This window comes from Pimephales promelas, chromosome 23, assembly GCF_988280905.1.
Source record: "Pimephales promelas chromosome 23, fPimPro1.hap1.1, whole genome shotgun sequence".
NCBI lineage: Eukaryota > Metazoa > Chordata > Actinopteri > Cypriniformes > Leuciscidae > Pimephales > Pimephales promelas.
The window spans coordinates 22,031,002-22,057,469 of NC_142791.1; the positions used below are offsets into that span (position 1 = coordinate 22,031,002).

Sequence of the window (26,468 nt, forward strand, 5' to 3'; positions counted from 1 at the left end):
AGTCCCCTGTGAAATGTGTCAGACCGAACCGAGGTGAAGTTTACGCCCCAGGAGAGTGCACATCAAGACTGTGTGATACGGTCACAGCTAATGGACACCACCAGAGTGTGTCTGACAACAAATCACAAAGAGCCGAACACTGTAAAATCACACATTTGGAAAGGTTTTGCTCAAAATAAATCTGCAAAAAATATTAGTGTTATATTCACAAAGCATTCTCGGAAAACAAGTCTTATAAAGTTTCAGTTGTGCTTTGCATTTAATACAGCACTGAGAATCATTCTTTTGGGACCAATGCAATACCAATAATGTCAAAATGTGTGGCATTTTAATAATGAGAAAAATATTTTTGCATTGCAATAATGAGAAATGATGGTAAATGTGCTTAATTGTCATGAAAATAATGTCATGTTGTATCAAAGCAACGTCTTTTATGCTAAATGTAATTTTAGAGTGAAAAATAGCTTGATCATTTTTTGATAGATTATTATATCAAATTATATTTTACAAAAAAGAGGATTTATCCTCAATATCTGATTTAACAAGAACATGTAGGCCTATTAATTTGTTAAATACAATATTCATTTTCCTCATAAAAAAACAAACATTTTACTGCATTTGCTTGTTAAAAATAATATATTTTTACTGTAAACGGGCAAATTAACCAACACTGTAAAAAATATTTTTTAAGATTTGTTATCACAACATATTTTCTTTTGTCAAATCAACTTTATAATAATTTATTTAGTTGAGATAACTTATTATTTTGAGTTTCTGATGGTTAAATTAATCTACTTCATTGTATTAACTCACTTTTTCCAGTTTAATCAACTTAAAATTTTAAGGCAACCCAGGTTACTTACTTTTTTAAGTTAAACCAACAATATTTACAGTGCTAGTAATCACATTTTTTCTTTTGTCAAATCAACTTAAATAATTTATTTAGTTCAGATAACATATAATTTTGAGTTTCTGATGGTTAAATTAATCTCCTTCATTGTATTAACTCACTTTTTCCAGTTCAATTAACTTAAAATTTTAAGGCAACCAGGTTACTTACTTTTTTAAGTTAAACCATCAATATTTTTTTTTTACAGTGAACTCATTAAAATAAATAAAAAATCCAAATAAATTAAACAAAGTACAACAAATATTATTGTATTATATTAATACTTTCCAATTGAAGTTATCTAATGTTTTCTACATTTTAATGATAATGAGATTTTTTGCATTACAATAATAAGAAATAGCAGTAAATGTGTTTGATTGTCATGAAAATACTGTCACATTGTGTCAAAACAATGGCAACATCTTAATAGTCCTAAAATAGGATTTAACCTTTCCATGTGAAAAATACGACTTAACAAGTACTGTGCATATATCTCCTGTTGAATACAATTTAGAATTTCATCATAAATTAAAAAAAGTCCCCCCCCAAAAAATATTATTTTTGTCTTGTTAAAGATATAATTGAAATAATTGTTTTACCGTATATATAAGAAATAATTGTTTTACTGTATATAGTAAGTTAACCAAATTAAAATCAACATAAATTAAAGGCAGGGCAACAAATATCACAATAAATATGTTTAAATAATGTTATTTTCGCATTACAATAATGAGAAATGGGAGTAAATGTGCCTAATTGTCTTTAAAATATAGTAAAAAATAGATTCAGTCTCTTTATGGAAAATATGATTTAACAAATGCATGGATCTCTACCATAAATTGAAAAAATATATTTTAGCATTTTACATTTCTATCTTTTTAAAGATAATGTTTTTTAATCAATTCAACTCATTTCTCCTTTATTTGCATAGCGCTCTTCACAATACACATCGTTTCAAAGCAGCTTAACAAAAAATGCATGAGTCCACATTACAATTTAGAGTGATCTGTTATCAGACGTAAGTTATGCATTATACAAATCACGGTTAGATAAAAAATGTAAACAATGTAATAATTGAAGGCAGAAACAATGAGCTCATTGAAGTGATGAATGCTTGTTTGTTAACAAATGATATTGACATTAAGAAAAATGTTATATTGGTGCGTGTTGATTCTGAGTTGAACTAACCATCTCATTAAAGCATTTCCATTAAAATGACCAACAATTGTATAATTTGAAATGGCCACCTAAGTGTGCATGATCAATTATAAAGCAACCTAGGTTAAATGGCCCATGCAAACGCACTTGACTCCAAATGAATTTATGTGCAGGAAGCAGCATGAATTCCAGATGATGTGCTCCACGCCACATTATCAATAACTCACTCTGTACCCCGTCTCACTGTTTCCTACTGGATGGTTTACATTTTTCTCAGATGACCAGGGCTGAAAGCTCACGGCTGAGGTAATTAGAGCGCACCAGCTGTATTGTGCTGAGAAGTGCTATAGCAGCTGTCCCAGAGCAAAGGACACTCTCCTCTCTCACTTCATCATCTGTCAGAATTCAATATTACTACAGCCTTTATTGGCATGGCAAACAAAGGTTTACATGGCCAAAGCATTAATAAACATTACATGCCCACAATGTACACAATAAAGCGCCTCTCTGGGTCGCTCTGTTTGGGCTGCACGTGCAGGCGGGCCGGGGGGCTCAGGGCCAGCATGCTGCACTCCGGCCAGCGAATAAATGTGCGCATTGCTCATTCAAGCCTGACAGCAAGGGGTCTGGAACCCGCCGAGCCAGCCGGCTGAAAGGAAGGTGTGAGAGGGAATGTTAATGGCTCTTAATTAAGGGTGGCTCTGATAAGGAGGGACGGTGAGGTTGGGGGGGAGCACTGAGGTTTGACTATCAGCCCTGGAGAGATGTTTGCACCTGAGGAGCATTTCATCGATTGTCCTGGCAGGGGGGGACTCACTAGTTTGCCATTCATTTACTAACATGATGTGTATCAAATCAGATGCTAATGGGACTGTGTGTGTGTGTGTCCGTGGGAGAAGTAAGCAATGAGAGGGGGTGGGCGATTATTTATTCTAAACGTTTGAGTGGGGAAAGAGGCACAAACAATCACACATTAAACAAAAAAAGCCCCCCAGGCCCTTATGCCGTTATAGGTTTGAAGCGATCTGCCACTGAAAATTCAAATTAAAAGTCCCCGAGTCAGTCTGGCATCATACAACACTAGAAGTGGAATAAATCTAAGAAAGTATATCGAAAAGCCTTTTAAAAGTTTAAATTGAGCTTCTTTCTCGGTTGTGTGAGATACGATCCCCCAGTTGACTGCTAATGTTGACACACTGTCTTAAACCAGTCTGGAGGAAATGGAGCGCAAAGCTGTGTTTGCACAGCAGATAATGCAGCTCCTAATTTAGAAAAATCCCCCCCAAAAAAGGGTTATAAGGGCAAAACACGTCTCGACAGGAGGTGAAGCACTTAGGAAAATCTAATCAAAACCGGAGAACTGATAAAGAAAATGTTGGAATCAAACTTTTTTTTTTTTGTAATATTTTGTCTAATTATATTTTGAAATAGTTAATTATTGTATTTAAATTTAATGTTATAATTTTTTTGCAAAGCTGTATATTTATTTTTTATTTGAATGCAAAATTGAGTTGATATATAGGTTGTTAAATGTAATATATGTTTAGGGGCTTGTATTATATAATAAATGCATCAAAACAAAAAAGTTTGACAAATATAATTTACAAAAGCAGCCCTATAGCAGTTGGGGAACATTTCCCAATAGAAATATTAAAATAAATAAATATAAAATATAAAGGGCTGGGCCTTTATATTTACGATTAATCGAATAAATCCAAAATAAAAGTTTGTGCTTACATAATACATGTGTGTGTACTGTGTAAAATTATTTTGTATATAAAAAAGTACATAATGCATGTGTTATTAATATATAAAATATTCATATTTATATTTAATATAAATTATGTATACAATATATACATGCAAATATTTTTTAAATATATACATGCATGTGTGAGTATTTAAATATACAAAATATTTGCACACACATATATTTCCCAGCATATAAATTATATTTTGCATTTTTTTATTTTAAATATATATTAGGGCTGTGCAAAAGTTAATTGCGATTAATCGCATCCAAAATAAAAGTCTGTGTTTACATATATATTTGTGTGTGCTGTATATAATTATTTTGTATATATAAATACACACACATGCATGTATATGTTTAAGAAAATGTGTTATTCCTATATAAAATATTTATATTTATATAATATAGATTATGTATTTATATATATATACAGAATTTAAGAGCAAATAATTCTTAAATATATGCATGCATGCATAGGTATTTATATATACAAAATAATTATATACAGCACACACAAATATATTATGTAAAACAGACTTTTATTTTGGATGCGATTAATCGCAATTAACTTTTGCACAGCCCTAATATATATATATATTAAAATTATATTATATATATATATATAGATATTAAAATTAAAATTAGGACTAAGATCTCCATTGCAATGTAGGCCTATAGTTTAACAGCAAAATATTTCTTTCTACTGGTTTTGGGGAGAAACATGATCTGGATAGTTTTTCACGAGATTCACCTTTTGTAAAAACAGATTCACTCATGCAAACCATTTTGCATTCATGCGAGCAACCACTACTCACGTTAAACTGACAAATTAACACAATGTACATGAAATATTTGAGCCTGTTGAGCTCAAAACTGAAAAAGAGGGAAAGTGAAACCCGATTACAGTTTCAAGGACAGGCAATTAATTTTGATTACGAGGGATTGGCCTCAAGGGAGAAATTTCAGAGTTCTGTGAGGCACATGGCTTAGTAATGCTGTGTGTGTGTGAGAGGAGAGAGAGAGAGAGAGAGAGAGAGAGAGAGAGAGGGAGAGGCTGGGGGTTGCTCGTAAACTCAAACCTTGACTCCAGCCTAGCCATGACACAGGAGCCGCGGCCCTCCCAGCCCCACGGCCGGCCCCTAGGGGCCCCGCTCCCATTACGATCTCGCACTCAATTGTCTGCTGTGTGTGAGAGGGCTCTGGGGGCAGATGCACTCTATATCATACCTGTCAACAGGCGCGCTTAGCACAGACCTGCGTACACAGACACACACGGCCGGAGCCTGCAACACGACACCGACGGCGAAACTGGGCCATCTTAGCCAGACAAAGACTCTGGAGTTGACAGCAGGAGATGAAATCTGCCCAAAAGGCACTGGCAGTTCCATATCACGAACAGTCGGACGCTGGGAGGGTCATAATGATACCCATGACCGTTCTGTATGGAAAAAAAAAAACACATGAGTTACTCAAATCACTTTAAGGATGGGAAATGGGAATATGCTATTGAAACTCTTACTGAAGCCAAACGCTGACGTTACAGAGCAGCACAGTTCCCCTTTCACATCGAAGGCTGCGTGACACAATCTCAGCACTGCTAATCATCTGTTTTGTGCCTTCATGTGAGAAAATCTGTGATTAATTCATTCAAAGATGATCTTGGCTCAAACCACACATGTGGTCACACAAAATATTGCGATTTAATTGCACACATATGATTTTCTCTGGCATACTATTAATGTGGTTGAAATTCTGAGGTATACACTGATTTCGAATCCTTCGAGAAGACTGAAGAGAGTTAATTTGTTTCAAATGTATAGTGTAAAATAGAGAAGATTTGGAGACCACATGGGCAAAACATGTGGGCTTCACTCAAATATCTTTTTACAATATGATGGCTGAAGATTTTTTCCTCTACAAACTCTCCCTTTTCCCCCTTCATTTTTGTTTTAATAAACGGACCAATTGCATAATGAGTCTTCTGGCATGATCGAGGTGAGGGGCCAAAATCGTGAGAATAGCGACATCGTGCGGTCAAAATAATAACCGCAGCTATTATTCATTTAGAATAAAATGGAATAGTCAGAATATAATGGAATGGGATGGATGCATGTTGCTAAAACAAATGAAAAAGGTACATTACAATTTAATTTAGCAAAAGCATTTGCAGATACAATTTCCATGCCAATATACCAAAGGTTTGGATTTGTTTTTGAATTAGAACTACATGGAAAAATATAACATCTGGTATACAAAATGGAGGCACTATTATCTATAATTACACTAATACAGCACAGCATGACTCCCATTATATGCTGAATTGTGGCAATTTTGGAATTATAATGGTTCATTTACATGAACTGCTAGTACAAAAGAATGTTCAACACATGACATTGGTATGTGAGATCGTCCAGTTTCTCTTGCTCTGTCAGTTTACAGCTACAAACTCCGAAGCAAAGCATAAGCATTTCATTATGTTTAGTCTATGCTTCATGTGATTGCAGAAATGTGATTTTACTAGTCCAACTAGTTCCAAGACCTTCCTTGACATGCCTTCAGATCAATATGCAAGTGTTTGATTCGCGAACAGACGTTTATTTTAAAGTGATTCAGTCCAACCGATTGTTTGTATGGTGAATTTGTTTAGCAGTAAAACTAAGTCTGCGTTGCCATTCATTTAGATTGTTTACATTACTGTTTGAATAATAAAACAACTTATTTGAACCAATCTATCGTTTTAAAGTTAAAATGGTGTGCGTGTTACACTTTTGACTAAAAAGTATCAGTGAATCGTTTTAACTGTTTCAGCGAAAGGAAACTTCCGAACAAACCGATTCGCTAAAATGATTCCCAATTGTTGACATTGATAGAAAGACATAGGCTACTGTAATATATTTCGCCTAACCACATGTAACATATAATTTGGTTTATTTAAAGAAAAAAATAAGTTAGGGCTATTAACTTACACTGTTGTTGGAAAAATACAAGTTCTTTCTCTTCCTCGTTTCAATTCCCAAAAAACTCGCAGAACCTGATCTCACCGGAGAGGTGCGTATTTAACACGACGGTTCACAGGAGGAGGAAGACGGGGTTATGATTACATCTCCATTTGAAGTTATCCACAAGTTCTTGCAAATTTCATGACCCACTATGGCAGTAAACCTGAGTAAAAACGGACCCGCGCTTACAGCCGCATACAATGACGTGGTGAACGGGAAAACGGACACAAACTGGTAACGTTAAGACGTCTACGTATTAAGATTCGCAAATCATATTATCGAAAATAAATGAATGAATGAATGACAATTAATTAATTGTAGGCTAAACCTCATATTTATTTACGATACTAAATATGATTCATAACATTAAAAATTAGCGAGGTCCTTTTACTCTTTTACATAACATACAAATTAGGCTACTTTTCGAGACCTGCAAGGTAGCATTTTACATAACTCATATGCTCAAAAGATACAACTGTATACGGGGGTATTTTGTAACTATTTTTGTGCATCATAGATAGAACTTGAATAGAACTTGTCAGTTTTAGTGGTTATCTTCACTCATTTTGAGAAGGATCCTGCATACAAATGAACCATATTTGTTGATTATAGGGTGTTGTTCACATACGAAGGAAACAGTAATGACATTCGGGTTGCAGAAAAGGGAGGTGAGTGAATGCTTTAAAATCAGATAAGAATGCCAACAGAGTGATGTCATTCTTTTTGTCCTATTTAATGAGTCAGCCGTCAACAATGCCTGGCTGTTACTTGTTTGTTTTCCTGTAAATGTGCCATAGATGGTGGGCTTGCAGAAATGGTGGAGGAACTGAACAGCGGTAAAATCATGTACGCCTTCTGTAAAGTGCTGGACCCCAGTTCTGGAGTCCCCAAGTTTGTGCTCATTAACTGGGTATGAACAGAACACAAATAACCAAATGTCCATTCTCAACATCCATTATAGAAATAATCTTTGTATACTATTAATTGGTTTCAGACGGGCGAGGGAGTCAAGGACGTTAGAAAGGGTGTTTGTGCCAATCATATTCACTCAATGGCCAATTTTCTGAGGGTGAGTGCAAATTAGAGCCTATAAAATGTGTTCATTAGTTTAATTAGTTAAATTTTTGTTACATTAGGGTCCATTAGTATGTAAGCTTAATTGTGCCATGGAATAAAAAAAGAAAGAAAAGCAAATTGTAATGTTTCATCTCACACTTTTTTCCTTTAAAATTGTAAGATATTAAAGGTATAGCTCATATGTGCTGTGTAACACGAGAATGAACCTCATTGGTTCGCGCAAGTCAAGTGTAAATGCTTGAGCCTCTGTTTACCACAACATGTGTGAGTTGATGATGATCATGTAAGCAATTGTGTCAAATGGCAGAATTGTGAGATAAAAAGTCACAATTTACCTTTTTTATTTTTTCATTCCTTGCCGGAAAACTAGCTTCCATATATTAGAGACGGGCAAAATATAATTCTTCATTTTGAATTTTGAATGTGTATTTTATAAAAGGGTGCCCATGTGACCATCAACGCTCGATCAGATGATGATGTTGAACCGGCTGCCATCATGGAGAAGGTAGCCAAGGCCTCGGGCGTCAACTACAACATCCACAAAGAGTCTATCCAGAACAATAATTCTGAACTTATTGGACGTGTGGTCAGTGAACTGATGAATTACGTCCATATCTCATATTTAAAGGGCTTTGAATATCTGCATGTTTGCCTTCTGAATTACTCCAATGCCTCTGTTCTCACAGGGTTCGGTCTATAAAAAGATCAGTGCTTTAGATGAAATCCAAGCTACGATAAGAGAAAACTTCTGGGCTCAGGCTGAGGTGAGGAAACGTCACAGTAAAACGCAATTCTTTTATCTTCTCATCTGCTCTTGACATGTTCTCTCCCATCTTCTTTATCAGCAAGATGAAAAGAACCGCCGGCTGGAGGAGCGCAGGAAAGCAAATGAGGAGAGGCAGCGTCTGGAGAAAGAGCAGAGGGAACAAGAGGCTAGAGCGGCAGAAGAGCGAGAGCGAAGGCAGAGAGAGAGAGAGAAAGAGATCAACCAACAGAGGTGATTTTGTGTTTGTCCCATTCATATCATCAAATAGAATCTCCACTGATGTTCAAAAGTTTGGGGTCAGAAAGATTTGTACACTTTTTTTTCAGCAAGGACACATTAAATGGATCAAAAGTGACAGTAAAGACAGTCATTTATAATGTGTTTTTTATTCAAATAAATGCAGTTATTCTTCAAAGAATTCTGAAATAAAATGTATCACAGTTCCCACAAAAATAGTAGCACAACCGTTTTCAACATTGATAATAATCAGAAATGTTTATTGAGCTGCAAATCAGCATATTAGAATGAAGGATCATGGGACACTGAAGACTGTAGCACACTGAAGACAGTAAGTATTTTTGATCATCCTTGGTGAGCATGAGACTTCTTTCAAAAGCATTAAAAAAATCTTACCGACCCCAAACCTTTGAACTGTGTATATCAGGGGTGTGCAATCCTGCTCCTGGAGGGCCACTGTCATATATACATAACCCCCAACCTCAGTTAAACACGCCTGAAACCAGCTAATCAAGGGATTACTAGCAGAAATGGGCTGTGTCCAAAATATCCCCACTATACCCTCACTCACTGTTCCTTACATTAGTTCACTAATATGGTTCACTTGAAGGAGTGATCTGGTCTCCTTCCCTGCATACTGCAGCATTAGCATACATTACAGTTTTTTTGCTAATCTTGGAGGGTGGCTTCGTTTCTAGGCAGACTACAAACTTCCAGGCCGGTGTGTTAAAGCAAGTTAGAGTTAAACTCTGCAGGACAGTGGGCCTCCAGGACTGAGTTTGGACACCACTGGTGTATATAGTTCACCAAATACTTAAAAGTTGCTTTGGATGTACATGTCTACTAAATAAATACCTGCTTGGTGTCTCACAGGCTGTATGAAAAGAAACAGGAGGCAGCAAATAAAGAACAGGAACAAGGAAAATGGGTAAAATGATCTCATATAAATATACATGTGTGTTTGTGTGTGTGTATACTGTATTTATAATGAATTGTTAGTCACTCTTGATTGCCTCATTTGTTGTTAAGGAGAAAGTGGAGAAGGAACACCAGTCTCCTGTGAAAGCAGGAATATTGCGATCTGAGTCTGTGCAGAAGGCCAATGTGAGTCTAAATAAATATAGCACAACTGAGAGCACCCATAATGAGTGTCCTTGGACCTTGAAGACTATTATTTATTGATTTTCTCCATAGAGATTTCAAATGATTTTTAGTAAAGAGTTCTAAGTCATTTACAAATCCTCAGATGAATCACTGGTTCGAAGCAAAAAGTATGTGAAAATCATGTGTAAACAGTGTAAACCAAACAAGAAAACAAGACTCCATCCTGAATGAAGGCAAAGGGCATTGAAATAGACAGGGTGATGATCAAATGAAACCAGACACAGCTGAAACAGAAACTAATGAGCAACGGATTCTGGGAAATGAAGTCCAGGAAAAACAGAGTCTCATGTAAATGGTGAGGGACTAGGATGCCATCAGTTGGCACATGATGGCATCTGCAGTTGACAGATGTAACATAGGCCCCCCCTCAAAGTAGCGGCTTCCATTAACTCAAAAACAGGTGGAAGGTGGAGCGGAGGCGGTAAGGTGGGCCAGGACCATTGAGGGGAAGAGGACCTGAAGACTGTGGCAGGACAGGCAACCAGGGCGTAACAGGCTGTGCAGGCAGCCATGGCAGAGATGACCCTTTTGGGGACCAGGGTTCAAGGCTGCAGGGCCACTGCCATCACTGAAAGCACCGAGGAAGATGGGATGAACTCTGGGATTAGAGAAGCGTCAGCAGAAATATTCTATGAAAGCGGGTTTGAGAAGCCTGCTGTTCTGACCATTCTCAGAGGTAGATCTGCCAACTTGGATATCAAGCCCCAACGTGGATAAAAAGCTTTGGCATCCACAGGAATGGGGTCCATGACGGCTAAAGACTGAAAGGATTTTTTAACCATAAGAGGCCTTGGATTGTTGATCTTGACCACCGAAAATTCAGGCAAGGTTGTGCTGGCAGTTGGCGTGATTATACTGGTGACTGGCGGCTCTAACATGACTGCAACAGCTACTGCTGGCTTTGACATGACAGTTCTGGCTAACATTGTAAGCACTGGGGTATTCAGCAGTAGAGTGGGCACAGATGGAAATTGCTGGTGAAGCTCCGTGGCCATTGGAGCTTGTCTCAAGTGGCCACCATCTACCACTCCCACTGTAAACTGGGACCCGCTCCACAATAATGCATAGTCCAGAGAGTTAATGAACAAACTTCGAGGTGCATCATGAATTCTTGCACGTGAAGTGAACATGCTTGAGCTTTTGTTTACCACGACTGATGAGTGAGTTGATGAATGTTAAAAAAATGTTACAAAAATGTTAGAAGGTTAAAAATTCAATCTGTTCATCATATAAAGCATCATGTCAAATGTCAGAATTGTGAGATAAAAAGTCAGAATTATGTTTTAAATTTTCTCAGTCCTTGCCGGAGAACTAGCTTCCATATATTAGAGATGGGCAAAATATAATTCTTCATTTTAAATTTTGAATGTGTATTTTATAAAAGGGTGCCCATGTAACCAGCAGCGCTCGATCAGATGATGATGTTGAACCGGCTGCCATCATGGAGAAGGTAGCCAAGGACTCGGACGTCAACTACAACATCCACAAAGAGTCAATCCAGAACAATAATACTGAACTTATTGGACGTGTGGTCAGTGAAGTGATGAATTATGTTCATATCTCTTATTTAAAGGGGCTTTGAATATCTGCATGTTTGCCTTCTGAATTACTCCAATGCCTCTGTTCTCACAGGGTTCGGTCTATAAAAAGATCAGTGCTTTAGATGAAATCCAAGCTACGATAAGAGAAAACTTCTGGGCTCAGGCTGAGGTGAGGAAACGTCACAGTAAAACGCAATTTGTTTATCTTCTCATCTGCTCTTGACACATTCTCTCCCATCCTCTTTATCAGCAAGATGAAAAGAACCGCCGGCTGGAGGAGCGCAGGAAAGCAAATGAGGAGAGGCAGCGTCTGGAGAAAGAGCAGAGGGAACAAGAGGCTAGAGCGGCAGAAGAGCGAGAGCGAAGGCAGAGAGAGAGAGAGAAAGAGATCAACCAACAGAGGTGATTTTGTGTTTGTCCCATTCATATCATCAAATAGAATCTACACTGATGTTCAAAAGTTTGGGGTCAGAAAGATTTGTACACTTTTATTGATCAAGGACACATTAAAGGTACAATATGCAAGATTTTTCGCCTAAAAATCGCTAAAATCGAGGTCGCTAACCTCTTAAAATAACGAAGGCGTATATTGATGATGTATATTCTGCATTAAGCGGAATTATGGATCTTGTCGTCAAGCTAATGGATCTTTTATGGATGAGTGAATACATGTACTGTGGTATGAAGTAGTGCGTGATTGCTAGGCGTATACCAGTGGATATAACTCGAGTACCGTGGATATAAAGGAATAATGACATTTAATTCTACCAAACTACACGCAAGTGCTGAATTACTCACACAGGTCAGTTTATTAGACGAATTAAACTTGAGGTAATGCAGCACTACTTCACTTGCTCTAACAGTTACACTATCACACTAAACTGCATTTGAGTGTGTTGAATGTTGTTAGTTAGGTTGTTTGTCAGCTGTATGAGACTAAGCTACTTTAACTTTGATTGATTAGCTTGCTCACCATGCTTAACATTTGCTCACCTGTTTAATAAAGTAACATGCAACACGCACCTCTGTCAAATCAAAGTTAGTCGTGGACGTGGAGCCGTCGGCATTTCGAAAGATGTTGATCTTCGTTTTAGTCCTCTTTTTGTCTCAAAGTCTGCTTGCCATGGTCCATAATGTTTGAACAAAACAACAACAGTGTGAGCGTCCTTCTAGGCATAACGGGCATGACCGACCCAATTGTCAACATCTGTCGCCATGGTTACTATTGCAGTACGATGTCAAACCTGGCGGAAACTGGAGGTAACATGTATATGATGCCATTGACTGGCGACTCCTCACCCCTGCTCACACGCCCCGTTTCCTTGGTTAAAATCGCAATTTTCTCACGATTTACAAATAGTTGGAAACATTTGGGATATTGTAAGTAATCAACTAAACCAAATATATAACATTGTCCTAGTTTTTTTTATATATTTTACTGCAAAAACCCTGCGTATTGTACCTTTAACTGGATCAAAAGTGACAGTAAAGTCATTTTTAATGTGTTTTTTATTCGAATAAATGCAGTTATTCTTCAAAGAATTCTGAAATAAAATGTATCACAGTTTCCACAAAAATAGTAGCACAACCGTTTTCAACATTGATAATAATCAGAAATGTTTATTGAGCAGCAAATCAGCATATTCAGAGAAAATCACATGATTTATGAAGTATCATGTGACACTGAAGTCTACAAACAGTTATTTAACCAAGTACAAACAGTTATTATATTATTTCACAATATTACTTATTTTTGAGTTACTTATTTTTACAATATTACTTATTTTAAGAGACTTCTTTCAAAAGCATTAAAAAAAAAATCTTACCGACCCCAAACTTTTGAACTGTGTATATCAGGGGTGTGTAATCCTGCCACTGATATATATACATAACCCCCAACCCCAATTAAACATGCCTGAACCAGCTAATCAAGGGATTACTAGCAGAAATGGGCTGTGTCCAAAATATCCCCACTATACCCTCACTCACTGTTCCCTACATTAGTTCACTTGTATAGTTCACTTGAAGGAGTGAATGAAAACGAATTTGGACACTGAGTGCGCCGGAAGGGCTGCCGGTTCTGCATAGTTTGTGCTTGCGGTTTAATATTCATTAGAAACTAGCAAACTGGAAGCTCTAGTTGCAATGAAAATATCTTGATCTCTGTCATGGAAACTATGTATAAACCTTAATTAAACAATCTAATAACCAATTGCAAAGGCATTTATACCTGTATGATATTATTAAGGTTGCACATTGGACCAGCGTTTTGGAAAATAAAATGATTGAGCTGCGGCGCCATCTTCTTGTCAGACACAGGAATTAATTAGGCGCGACCTTCACAGTATTATGGGTATTTTCTAGCCGTTGAGTGTACATCGGTTATACACTCATTATTGCAGTGCATTATGGGATTTAATGAGTGAATTTGATAACGTCCACTATGTATTGTGAAAAGCGCTTGGTTTCAGACACCACTACAAATTGCTGTTCCGTCAAATAGCCCTGTATTTAAGGGTATAAAGTGCGATTTTGCTCCATCCCAATTGGCATACTATCCATCCTAAATACTATTCGAAAATAGAATTACTAGAATTTACTAGAAAATTGAATTAATAGAAGTACGTCCCAAATCGTAGTGTGTTGAAATGAGTGTTCCAAAGAGACCCGGATGGTCTACTATTTCCGGTCAGAATTCGAAGTGCAGATCAATGTAACCCTATCGATGTAAACTCTGACACCTAAAATTGCCCTGTTGGACAAGGATTCGATTAGAACTACAACCACGAGTGAAAAGTGTTAAAAAAAAAAACTACTGACATGGAGGACGCCGCGAGTCCGGCGATTATGTAGAGAGGTTTAGATAACGGAGTTTGAGTGATTTATTATCAGTATCTAGCCTGACAAAAATGAATTGATTCAATTTTTGTTCACATTATATTTAATCTGCAGTAGCATTGTGAACTTTTGTAAAGATACGTTTAGCCATTAACTTTTAAATGCATCATTATATTCAAATTGCAAACACATGAGGAGAGTCTCCATGTGAAATACCCTCGACTGGCAGATCAATGTGCTACAACATTTCTCTCTGAAACGGTAGGAAGTTAAATTAGATTGAATGGAGGATCTTAAAGGGTTAGTTCACCCAAAAATGAAAATTAAGTCATTAATTACTCACCCCCATGCTGTACCAACCCCGTAAGACCTTCGTTCGTCTTCGGAACACAAATAAAGATATTTTTGATTAAATTTGAGAGCTGTATAACTACCACATTGGCTCCTAAAGGACTGCCTCTTGACGGCCCAGAAAGTCTATGAAGAAAATGTTTAAATATCCCAAGTGACTACCGTGGCTCAACTATAAGTTTATCAAGCGACGCGAATACTTATTGTGCGAAAAAACAAACAAAAATAACGAGTTTATTCGACTATTTCTTTTCTTCCTTGTAGGCCAGAACGAGACTTCCTTAGATTTCCACGACGCATGCGCGAGAATTGCGATCTGAAGTGGTGTAAGCTGATGTGAGCAGATCGCAAATCTCGCGCATGCGTCGTGGAAATCTAAGGAAGTCTCGTTCTGGCCTACAAGGAAGAAAAGAAATAGTCGAATAAACTCGTTATTTTTGTTTGTTTTTTCGCACAAAAAGTATTCGCGTCGCTTGATAAACATATAGTTGAGCCACGGTAGTCACTTGGGATATTTAAACATTTTCTTCATTGACTTTCTGGGCCGTCAAGAGGCAGTCCTTTAGGAGCCTATGTGGTAGTTATACAGCTCTCAAATTTAATCAAAAATATCTTCATTTGTGTTCCGAAGACGAACGAAGGTCTTACGGGGTTGGTACAGCATGGGGGTGAGTAATTAATGACTTAATTTTCATTTTTGGGTGAACTAACCCTTTAAAGAGACCTATCATGGATTTTTGAAAATGACTGTTCATGTAGTGTGGAATATAGCTCTCAGGGAATGAAAACATCCTGCAAAGATTTATATCTGAAAGTGCACCATATATAATATAAAGTTATTGTCTTTCAAAAGTGAAAGTCGACTCTGAGTCTATGAAATGAATTGTTTTTGAAACGAGTCATTAGCTGTTTCGTCGTGACGTAGATACAAAACATTAGCTCATTGGCCGCTCCCAACAACTGACAGGGAAGTGTAAACTTGAAGTGACGTTTAGAACACATTCAAATACTTCAGCTGAATAGCGTCATGTCGAGAAGACGCCGAGTTCTACATTGCAAAGACAGTTCAGCCACTTGTTTTCATTGCCCAGGGACGAGCATGTGAAGAATCAGTGGTCAGAGTTCATATTTGCAACGATACCACAACAGTATAGCCCGAACCTTGTGTTCTCATCATTTTAATGACGAATCATTCAAAAATATAAATGAATATGTGGATTCGCAAGCCGGTTGTTCCCGAAGGAGGGCTCAGTATCCAGTGTATATGGATCAGGTTCGTCCTCCTCCGAATCACAATCTGTAAGTATTATTAATAATGTTAGCTGTTATGTTTTCTGTAGCATGCACAATAAAGTTATATTGTGTTGTGTATACTCCGCGCAGCTTCTAAGCGGGGTAAAGTTAGTTTTGTTTTTGATATTCACCAGACATTCATTGAAAAATGGCAAAATTACATCCTAAACGACTTAGCCAAATATGACTTTGCTTTATATAATAAGCACTGCCCCTCAAAAGCCGCCGCAATGTGAGTTTCGCCGGGAAAGCTCGCTCTTGACGGACATGCGAGTAAGGGACCGTTTGGAAAGTGCACTTTTTCTGACACGTTTGTTCAAACACTATATACAATTTTCAACACTTGACAAGCTATAATCCTGGTTATGGGCGTTCCGTTGCCAACAATCTCTGCCTACGGTTTACCAATAACAACTGACTGGGTCATTTGACCAATCGCCGCAGATTCGCGTCACTCAAAGGAGGTGTTTGGGAAAATGAATCGTCGAACGAATCGTCATTTGGGAGTCGTTGAGCAAATCGGGTAAAAATAAATGCCTATTATAAGACAAATAAAGTGTTTTTTTATCCTTGCATGCACGTTAAACTGTTTTTGGGAACTCCCAAAACAAAAATAGAAACATTTCAAATGCTATGATAAGGGCTCTTTAACTGTGAGGAGATGATTGACAGGGCAGTTTACGGTGACAGGATGCACGTGACAGATCTGTCCGTTAAAGATGACGAAGTAGTATTTCCCAATGCTTGCCTACTATTTTGCTACACACTCAAAAGTGTGTACTGTTTCTTCACAAAAAAGTACATACTTTTAGGGCATAGTTTAAGTAGGCGAATTGGGACACAGCAATGGTCTTATTACTTGGGAGATCAGAGGGTCCATAGTTCTACTATTGGAGAGAGCTAACTTTGATCATGTGTGCCTTGATAGCCAATCACATTAAAGCCTTGACGTCATTGAATTCAGAGTTGTTAGACAGTTAATCACTGTTTGTGCATATATGAGAGCGAATAAGTAAATAACTACCTACTTGTTGTCTCACAGGCTGTATGAAAAGAAACAGGAGGCAGCAAATAAAGAACAAGAGAAAGAAAAATGGGTAAAATTATCTTTCCTGCAATGAATCTGAACATTTTAAAATCATATAAATATGTATGTGTGTGTGTTTGTATACTGTATTTATAATGAAATGTTAGTCACTCTTGATTGCCTCACTTGTTGTTAAGGAGAAAGTGGAGAAGGAACACCAGTCTCCTGTGAAAGCAGGAATATTGCGATCTGAGTCTGTGCAGAAGGCCAATGTGAGTCTAAATAAATATAGCACAACTGAGAGTGCCCATAATGAGTGTCCTTGGACCTTGAAGACTATTATTTATTGATTTTCTCCATAGAGATTTCAAAAGATTTTTAGTAAAGAGTTCTAAGTCATTTACAAATCCTCAGATGAATCAAAAAGTATGTGAAAATCATCTGATCAAAGGACCTACACTTCCAATAAAGCGTTGGGAAAGATAATAGATTCATACAATAGTATAATAAATATAAATATGAATATGGATTTTTTATGAATAGAAAGTAATTTTTTTTGAAAGTTCTTCTTTTTTCAAAAAAACTGCATTTATTTGAAATAGAAATCTTTCGTAACATTATTAATATCTTTAATGCCACTTTTTAATCAATTTAATGCATCCTTGCTGAATAAAAGTATTAATTTATGAATTGGGAGAAAATTGGGAAATGGGATTTTACTTCTAGAATTCTAATATTTTCTTCTATTGTTTGTTGAAAATAAAGTAAGACCAGTAAGAAAGTAAGGTCATATTAGACATAAAAATAGCATATTCGTTCTACCTTTTTTCCAGGAGGCGGCGTCAATCATCTCTCAGCGTTCCATCAATCCCAGGGAGCTGTTCATGAAGACGGAGAGAAGCTTGGTCGAAACTGCAGCGCCCTCTTCACCTTCTCGACCAGGTACAAAAAACTCTTATCTAACAGTTCATCACACAGAACATCCGACAAAATCTTATAAACATGCAGTTTCAAGCCATTAATCTCAATATTATTTCATTACTTGTGTATTTTCCCCTCAGGTCAGCTGAGAAGCCCATTTTTGTCCCAGTCAGCAGTCAGTGCAGAAAACCCTCAGAGTGAGAGCAAGTCTCCAGTTCGCCCCACCTCAGTTTCACATGTACCAGTCTTCTCTCCTGTGCATGAAACACCGGCTTTCCCCGGAAAAGATGCAGGTGAATAAAAGCAACATTCCTTTAATGTGTCTCTGGTTATGACAGTAAGTTATAAGTTGCCTTATTTTTGCCTTTTAGACCCCTTCTCCGATGATCCATTTGTATCGGAACAAGCTGAGGAATTTGAAAATGAATGGGATGGTATATTTTCTCTCAATAATGCTTATTAACGTCAGTCAGTGCCATATTTATGTCTGAAATATGACTTACTGTGTATCCTGGTGCAGATTCAGATGAGGAAGAACTGAGCGCCGTTGCCGGGAACCAAGAAAATGAAGATGTAAACAGCATCTATATGAACGTCCCCTCACATCAAAATCTCTATGATGAAGTTGGCCAGGTTGGTACCTTGTCATATGCATCATCCAAACCATGAGACCGTGACCTCTTTTGACATTTTTAAGAATACTTTTCTGTAGTAATTATAATGATTTATCTGGGTTTAAGATATTGTGTATTATAATAAATGATTGTGTCTCCAAAATCTATTATTTGAAGTATATCGAAACCTCTGCTGGCGAAGATGAGACTGGCCATAACCAGAACATCTGTGCAAGAGCATTATATGACTACCAAGCTGGTGAGTGCTTGAATTTTGCTGTATTATCTAAAAAATCATGCAATAAATGATCAATATGCAGTAAAGTCTTGATCTCTGCAATGAGCTGTAATATCTGGACTGGAGCTATTGCTCTAATGATCCCATATAGCACAAGCTTCGCACAGACTTCAGGATTTAGCATTAAGCTTTGTATCAGTAGAAAACCAGTTGTATTTTCGAATTACTGTGCTTGCCCCCCTCATATCCCCCTGAAATGAGAGAAAAATTAATTTTTAGTCTGCAAAAAATCCTCAGATGACGCAAAAAACGTCATTTTGCATCATCTGAGGATTTTTGGGCCAGAGGCTAAAGACTACAGCCAGTGTTCCGCATGTTTTCACCACGCCCATATGGGGCGGGATCTCACTCACAGAATGTAAAGATCGTGTCAGCCATCTTTCTGTAGAAGCTAAGCTAACGGGCTCTTGCCTCTTGGTCTGTGTAGAAAGTTTGTATAGTAGGCTAATCACGATGGTGGAAGATAGTTTTGAAGTTGAAATGGCAGAAGGGGATTTCGAAGATCTGTTGCGAGAATCTGATGCTCGCGGCTACCTGTACAAGGCAGTTGCGGGAGATAGAGGAACAAGAGGCGGCCGGAGCAAGACCTGAGCCCGGCAAACTCGAGCTGGGGCGGGCGAGAATCTGATGCTCGCGGCTACCTGTACGAGCCGCAGTACAGCGAAAACAGTTGCGGGAGATAGAGGAACAAGAGGCAGCCGGAGCGAGACAGACTCGAGCTAGGGCGGGGGAGAATCTGATGCTTGCGGCTACCTGTACAAGCCGCAATACAGCGATAAACAGTGATAAAAAGTTGCTGGAGATGGAGGAACAAGAGGCGGCCGGAGCGAGACAGACTCGAGGTCAGGCGGGGGAGAATTTGATGCTTGCGGCTACCTGTACGAGCCGCAATACAGTGATAAACAGTTGCGGGAGATGGAGGAACAAGAGGCGGCCAGAGCGAGACAGATTCGATGTGGGGCGGGGGAGAATCTGATGCTCGTGGCTACCTGTACGAGCCGTAATACAGTGATAAACAGTGATAAACAGTTGCGAGAGATGGAGGAACAAGAGGCGGCCGGAGTGAGACAGACTCAAGCTGGGGCGGGCGAGAATCTGATGCTTGCGGCTAGCTGTACGAGCCGCAATATAGCGATAAACAGTGATAAGCAGTTGCTGGCGATGGAGGAACAAGAGGCGGCCAGAGCAAGACAGACTCGAGGTGGGGCGGGGGAAAATCTGATGCTTGCGGCTACCTGTACGAGCCGTAATACAGCGATAAACAGAAACAGTTGCTGGAGATGGAGGAACAAGAGGCGGCTAGAGCGAGACCTGAGCCCGCCAAACTCGAGCTGGGGCGGGCAAGAATCTGATGCTCGCGGCTACCTGTACGAGCTGCAATACAGCGATAAACAGTGATAAACAGTTGCTGGAGATGGAGGAACAAGAGGTGGCCGGAGCGAGACAGACTCGAGGTCGGGCGGGGGAGAATCTGATGCTCGCGGCTACCTGTACGAGCCGCAACACAGTGATAAACAGTTCGGGGAGATGGAGGAACAAGAGGCGATCAGAGCGAGACAGATTCGAGGTGGGGCGGGGTAGAATCTGATGCTCGTGGCTACCTGTACGAGCTGTAATACAGCGATAAACGGTGATAAACAGTTGTGGGAGATGGAGGAACAAGAGGGACGGCCGGAGTGAGTAAGACTCGAGCTAAGGCGGGCGAGAATCTGATGCTTGCGGCTACCTGTACGAGCCGCAATACAGCGATAAACAGTGATAAACAGTTGCTGGCGATGGAGGAACAAGAGGCGGCTAGAGCGAGACAGACTCGAGGTGGGGCGGGGGAGAATCTGATGCTCGCGGCTACCTGTACGAGCCGTAATACAGCGATAAACAGTGATAAACAGTTGCGAGAGATGGAGGAACAAGAGGCGGCCAGAGTGAGACAGACTCAAGCTGGGGCGGGCGAGAATCTGATGCTTGCGGCTATCTGTACGAGCCGCAATACAGCAATAAACAGTGATAAGCAGTTGCTGGCGATGGAGGAACAAGAGGCGGCCAGAGCGAGACAGATTCGATGTGGGGCGGGGGAGAATCTGATGCTCGTGGCTACCTGTACGAGCCGTAATACAGTGATAAACAGTTGCGGGAGATGGAGGAACAAGAGGCGGCCGGAGTGAGACAGACTCAAGCTGGGGCGGGCGAGAATCTGATGCTTGCGGCTAGCTGTACGAGCCAGCAATACAGCAATAAACAGTGATAAGCAGTTGCTGGCGATGGAGGAACAAGAGGCGGCCAGAGCGAGACAGATTCGATGTGGGGCGGGGGAGAATCTGATGCTCGTGGCTACCTGTACGAGCCGTAATACAGTGATAAAAAGTTGCTGGAGATGGAGGAACAAGAGACGGCCCGGAGCGAGACAGACTCGAGGTCAGGCGGGGGAGAATCTGATGCTCGTGGCTACCTGTACAAGCCGCAATACAGTGATAAACAGTTGCGGGAGATGGAGGAACAAGAGGCGGCCAGAGCGAGACAGATTCGATGTGGGGCGGGGGAGAATCTGATGCTCGTGGCTACCTGTACGAGCCGCAATACAGCGATAAACAGTGATAAACAGTTGCGAGAGATGGAGGAACAAGAGGCGGCCGGAGTGAGACAGACTCAAGCTGGGGCGGGCGAGAATCTGATGCTTGCGGCTAGCTGTACGAGCCGCAATACAGCAATAAATAGTGATAAGCAGTTGCTGGCGATGGAGGAACAAGAGGCGGCCGGAGCGAGACAGATTCGATGTGGGGCGGGGGAGAATCTGATGCTCATGGCTACCTGTACGAGCCGTAATACAGTGATAAACAGTTGCGAGAGATGGAGGAACAAGAGGCGGCCGGAGCAAGACAGACTCGAGGTGGGGCGGGGGAGAATCTGATGCCTGCGGCTACCTGTACGAGCCGTAATACAGCGATAAACAGAAACAGTTGCTGGAGATGGAGGAACAAGAGGCGGCCAGAGCGAGACCTGAGGCCGCCAAACTCGAGCTGGGGCGGGCAAGAATCTGATGCTCGCGACTACCTGTACGAGCTGCAATACAACGATAAACAGTGATAAACAGTTGCTGGAGATGGAGGAACAAGAGGCGGCCGGAGCGAGACAGACTCGAGGTCGGGCGGGGAGAATCTGATGCTCGCGGCTACCTGTACGAGCCGCAATACAATGATAAACAGTTGCGGGAGATGGAGGAACAAGAGGCGGCCAGAGCGAGACAGATTCGAGATGGGGCGGGGGAGAATCTGATGCTCGTGGCTACCTGTACGAGCCGCGATACAGCGATAAACGGTGATAAACAGTTGTGGGATATGGAGGAACAAGAGGCGGCCGGAGTGAGACAGACTCGAGCTGGGGCGGGCGAGAATCTGATGCTTGCGGCTAGCTGTACGAGCCGCAATACAGTGATAAACAGTGATAAACAGTTGCTGGAGATGGAGGAACAAGAGGCGGCTAGAGCGAGACAGACTCGAGGTGGAGCGGGGGAGAATCTGATGCTCGCGGCTACCTGTACGAGCTGCAATACAGCGATAAACAGTTGCGGGAGATGGAGGAACAAGAGGCGGCCAGAGCGAGACAGACTCGAGGTGGGGCGGGGGAGAATCTAATGCTCGTGGCTACCTGTACAAGCCGTAATACAGCGATGAACAGTAATAAACAGTTGGGGGAGATGGAGGAACAAGAGGCGGCCGGAGCGAGACAGACTCGAACTAGGGTGGGCGAGAATCTGATGCTTGCGGCTAGCTGTACGAGCCGCAATACAGCGATAAACAGTTGCTGGAGATGGAGGAACAAGAGGCGGCCGGAGCGAGACAGACTCGAGCTAGGGTGGGCGAGAATCTGATGCTTGCGGCTACCCGTACGAGCCGTAATACAGTGATAAACAATTGTGGGAGATTGAGGAACAAGAGGCGGCCGGAGTGAGACAGACTCGAGCTAGGGCGGGGGAGAATGTGATGCTCGCGGCTACCTGTACGAGCCGCAATACAGCGATAAACAGTGATAAACAGTTGTGGGAGATGGAAGAACAAGAGGCGGCCAGAGCGAGACAGACTCGAGGTGGGGCGGGGGAGAAGCTGATGCTCGCGGCTACCTGTACGAGCCGCAATACAGCGATAAACAGTTGCGGGAGATGGAGGAACAAGAGGTGGCCGGAGCGAGGCCTGAGCTGGGGCGGACTGGTGGTGTGAGTGCTTTTGCTGTGTGCCTATGGAAACAGATATAGAGTCCTATTTCTGTCGCGAATCTCAGCGATGCCATTTTCTTCTGGTGAGATCGCTGAATCCGCAGAGCTTTGAGTGTAAAAGTGTTAATATGAATTATTTTTTAATTAAAACTTATAACTCACATTGGTTGTGGTTCTTTTGAATAAACATTTAGTGTTAGTAGAGTATGGATTAGCCTAGATAATGTATTAGCATGTTCATAAGCAGAGCTACTAAGCTAGTCTGTTGACATTGTCCTGCCATCATATTTTTAATGTGAAAGTCTAAGTTGTGTTATACAGTATACATTAGGCTAGTACACCCCGGTACAATGCAATTTAGCACCATTTCGATGGAAATATATCAAATAACTCATGATGTATCAAAGAAAGCATAGTTGTATCCATTTTTTGGATTCTGCTGCCTGTAACCGGTAGGCATGGTTTGGGAGTGGCCTCGTAAGGGCAGCAAAGCAAGTGCATTCTGGGAGTTGTCGTCTTTCAGCCATGAGTGAAAAATACATTTTCTGCCTTTTCTCAATCTAGAATGCTTAAATTTCAAAAATACTTTCACATTTCTACTATATAAATGACCACTATTAAATACACATTCAACTTCCCAGAGGTGAAGTATCCCTTTAAGAGCTCTAGACTCTGGAATTCATTACCATCTGACATTAAGGTCATATCTGACTTTAAAAAGTTAACTTCCAGGATTGTGGCTAAAGGCAAACCAAAACTGTAACCATTTTTAACTATCGTTATTTTTCTTTGTGTGTGTGTGTGTTTGAAGAAATGTGAATGTTTTCTATTTGTATACGTACCTATTTATAATGTTCTTAGAAATGCCCAACCAATGTTGAAAATTAGCATTAGCTACAAACACTATATGCTGTGCATCAGTTACAGGCTTTGTATTGTAAGTATGTTTGACTGTATGGTCCCCGTTAAACAAAATAAAATAAAAATGATGATAATAATAATTATATCAATGAGGCATGAAATATACAAATAGCCTGGTTAAAGCGTCAATAACAACAACAAAAAAAACTAGTGATTCACCAAAGTGGCCATTTACGATATTTTTGTACATTTAGAACTTAAGAATATTCCATACTCTTTTATGATCAATGAAGATATGGTGTTGAAAACGTATCAATTAATGCGTTACATTTTCTCCCCATTTAGCGGATGACACTGAGATCTCCTTTGACCCGGATGATATCATCACAGGGATCGAGATGATCGATGAGGGCTGGTGGAGGGGCTACGGTCCTGATGGGCACAATGGAATGTTTCCTGCTAATTATGTGGAGCTTCTTTAAGTCTACAGTAACCAATCAGACGCAATGCTATGTGACAAAAAGGTTGTGGTTTTTTAGTGTGCTTTAATGATGTTACGAGGCATTTGTAAAATCTAAATTCGTACTTTGTCTATATAATATTCAATAAAAGTTTTATGTCTCTTTAATGTTCTTTTCATGTTGTTTCAAATAAGCCAATCAAACACAGAAAATAAACACCAGAATTGTAATAAATGAAAATATTTCTATCCACAAGTTTCCTACGCCCCATGAGGCCTTGCGTCAAAAGTGGGCGCGACTTCCGTTTTGAAGTAAACAAAGCGCGATTTGACATGCTTGACACTCGTTCATTCAACAGTTGACAGTCATTAAAGTTATAGCGATCCAAACTAGCTAACGATGTGGGAACACAACCTCAACGAAATTCAAAAGGGTGAAATAACAGTACCTTTACCCTCCGCAGTAGTTGATTGGCAGTATTATAATAACATTATTAATAATCAATACTCATCAAGGCATGGTGACAGACAGTTGTGCGAGCTGACAAACAATTAAAATAAAAAATACACACTTAGTCATTGTGCTTTGGAGTTTATTCAAAATTATAAATGAATGTGCTGCTTGAATACATTAACTGGCACATTTGGTATTCTGTCAACTCAGGCTTTGATCCTGAGTTTAGGTGTAACATCAGTAGCGAACAGCCAATCACATGCTGATAAAACTTTATAGAATATTAAGAATTTAAACAAATGTACACAGGAAGATTCGTCGTCTTTTGGGAGGTGATGGAAACTACAGTCGTTGGCAGGATCACTCTGATTTCGTTTTCAGCTTATGTTCAAAAAAATCACGTTTAAGCCACTGAATTAGTTTAATCCGGTTATACATACAATCGCGAACAGCACATGTTGTCCCTGAGCTCCGTAACGACATCTCTCATAAAGATTTGCGTCTTTAAATAGTAAAATAATTCTCCGAAAAACAGCTAGCCTCTTCGCTAACTAACACACAAAATACCATTGGAATGCTACTTCCGCCGCGTCACCGGAAGTTTCACCCACTTTATTTTTTACAGGAGCGCCCCTCGGAAACTTGTGGATACGATACCTATGTCATGATTCTTCCATCATGTCATTGACTTTTCTAGTCTTGTGGCAGGATCATGGCAGAACCATGTTTTGTGTGCAAGCGCATGGCCTGTTGTTTGGGCCATGTGCTTGTGTTGTCTTGTTTAAGACCCCGCCCCCTTGTTATCCTCATCCTGTCATTATTACTTAGTCTGTGTCACCTGTTCCCCTCATTAGTTTCTCCCTTTATAATCCCCTTGTGTTTGCTGTCCTGTGCCAGTTCATTGTAAAACTTTGTCACTTTGTGAGATTCTTCCTGTGAGTATCTTGTCTCAGAAGAATGTTGTGTATTTTCTGTTTGTTAATAGTCTAGTTTTTTGTCAAGTGTTATCTAGTTTAGTTATCCCTCGTTTGTATTGTCTCTGTTTTGCCCCCTTGTGGGTTTTGTTTTCCCCTGTTTTCTGTTATAATAAACCTTGTGTGTTAGTATACTGTCTGCGTTTGGGTTCATCTGTTATCCTCATAACAGAATGAACTGCCCAAAACTGAACCCAGCAGACAGTATGTCCTCCCTGCTCCTCCGTCAATCTGAGATTCGTAGACAATGCTGGTTGTCGGCTCCCACCAGCAGTGAGAGGGGCGAGCTTCCTTTGCCCTCCCAGAGTGAGTGGGTCCTGAGGAACTACGCCCAACTCTGGGATCGTTTTTCCCGGGAGGAGCTGCAAGCTTTGTCCGCGAGACCTCCTACCGCGCTGCCAGTGATCCAGGAGGGTCGTGTCTTAGCTATCGTTGCGCTTGGAGACCAGGCTCCCTCCATTTCGACTCCCGAGGCATCATCTGCACCCACCGATCTCCATGGCAAACGAGAGAGACGGCTGTCGTGGGAGTCTACTTCGGAGTCCTCTTCCTCTGAGACCACACTTCCTGCTGTGCTTCCCCAACC

At 40.2% G+C, this 26,468-nt stretch overlaps 1 protein-coding gene and 1 long non-coding RNA gene across 4 annotated transcripts in view; one reads left to right on the forward strand and one right to left on the reverse strand.

The window, feature by feature from the left end:
* The window catches only part of LOC120474206 (uncharacterized), a 26,745-nt gene extending 19,843 nt beyond the window's left edge, over nt 1-6,902 (reverse strand). The window contains exons 1-3 of the long non-coding RNA XR_005621740.2: nt 6,767-6,902; nt 5,320-5,416; nt 5,028-5,238 (exon numbers count right to left, since the gene is read on the reverse strand). This is a non-coding gene — a long non-coding RNA (uncharacterized LOC120474206). The remainder of the gene's footprint in view (nt 1-5,027; nt 5,239-5,319; nt 5,417-6,766) is intronic.
* dbnla (drebrin like a) lies at nt 6,897-24,622 on the forward strand. 3 transcript variants are annotated; one of them, XM_039664336.2, is made up of 20 exons: nt 6,897-7,033; nt 7,412-7,467; nt 7,597-7,709; nt 7,794-7,868; nt 8,316-8,462; nt 8,563-8,640; nt 8,722-8,873; nt 9,753-9,807; nt 9,909-9,983; nt 11,428-11,574; nt 11,676-11,753; nt 11,835-11,986; nt 17,109-17,163; nt 17,291-17,365; nt 17,927-18,035; nt 18,155-18,307; nt 18,386-18,448; nt 18,535-18,647; nt 18,806-18,887; nt 24,340-24,622. In XM_039664336.2, exons 1-20 carry the CDS (start codon nt 6,951-6,953, stop codon nt 24,474-24,476), a joined length of 1,998 nt encoding a protein of 665 aa, XP_039520270.2. In that variant the 5' UTR covers nt 6,897-6,950; the 3' UTR covers nt 24,477-24,622. The 3 variants fall into 3 exon arrangements, with proteins under 3 accessions (XP_039520270.2, XP_088982411.1, XP_039520271.2); XM_089126285.1 differs by having other exon boundaries at nt 17,294-17,365; XM_039664337.2 differs by lacking the exon at nt 9,909-9,983.
* Nucleotides 24,623-26,468: the final 1,846 nt, after the last annotated feature.

Excerpts from the sequence above, each read along its gene's own strand:
- dbnla (XM_039664336.2), top strand. The coding sequence starts at position 6,951 with ATGGCAGTAAACCTGAGTAAAAACGGACCCGCGCTTACAGCCGCATAC. Across the intron at positions 7,034-7,411 it reads GGGAAAACGGACACAAACTG|GGTGTTGTTCACATACGAAG; the intron begins GTAACGTTAAGA and ends TGTTGATTATAG. Across the intron at positions 8,641-8,721 it reads ACTTCTGGGCTCAGGCTGAG|CAAGATGAAAAGAACCGCCG; the intron begins GTGAGGAAACGT and ends CTTCTTTATCAG.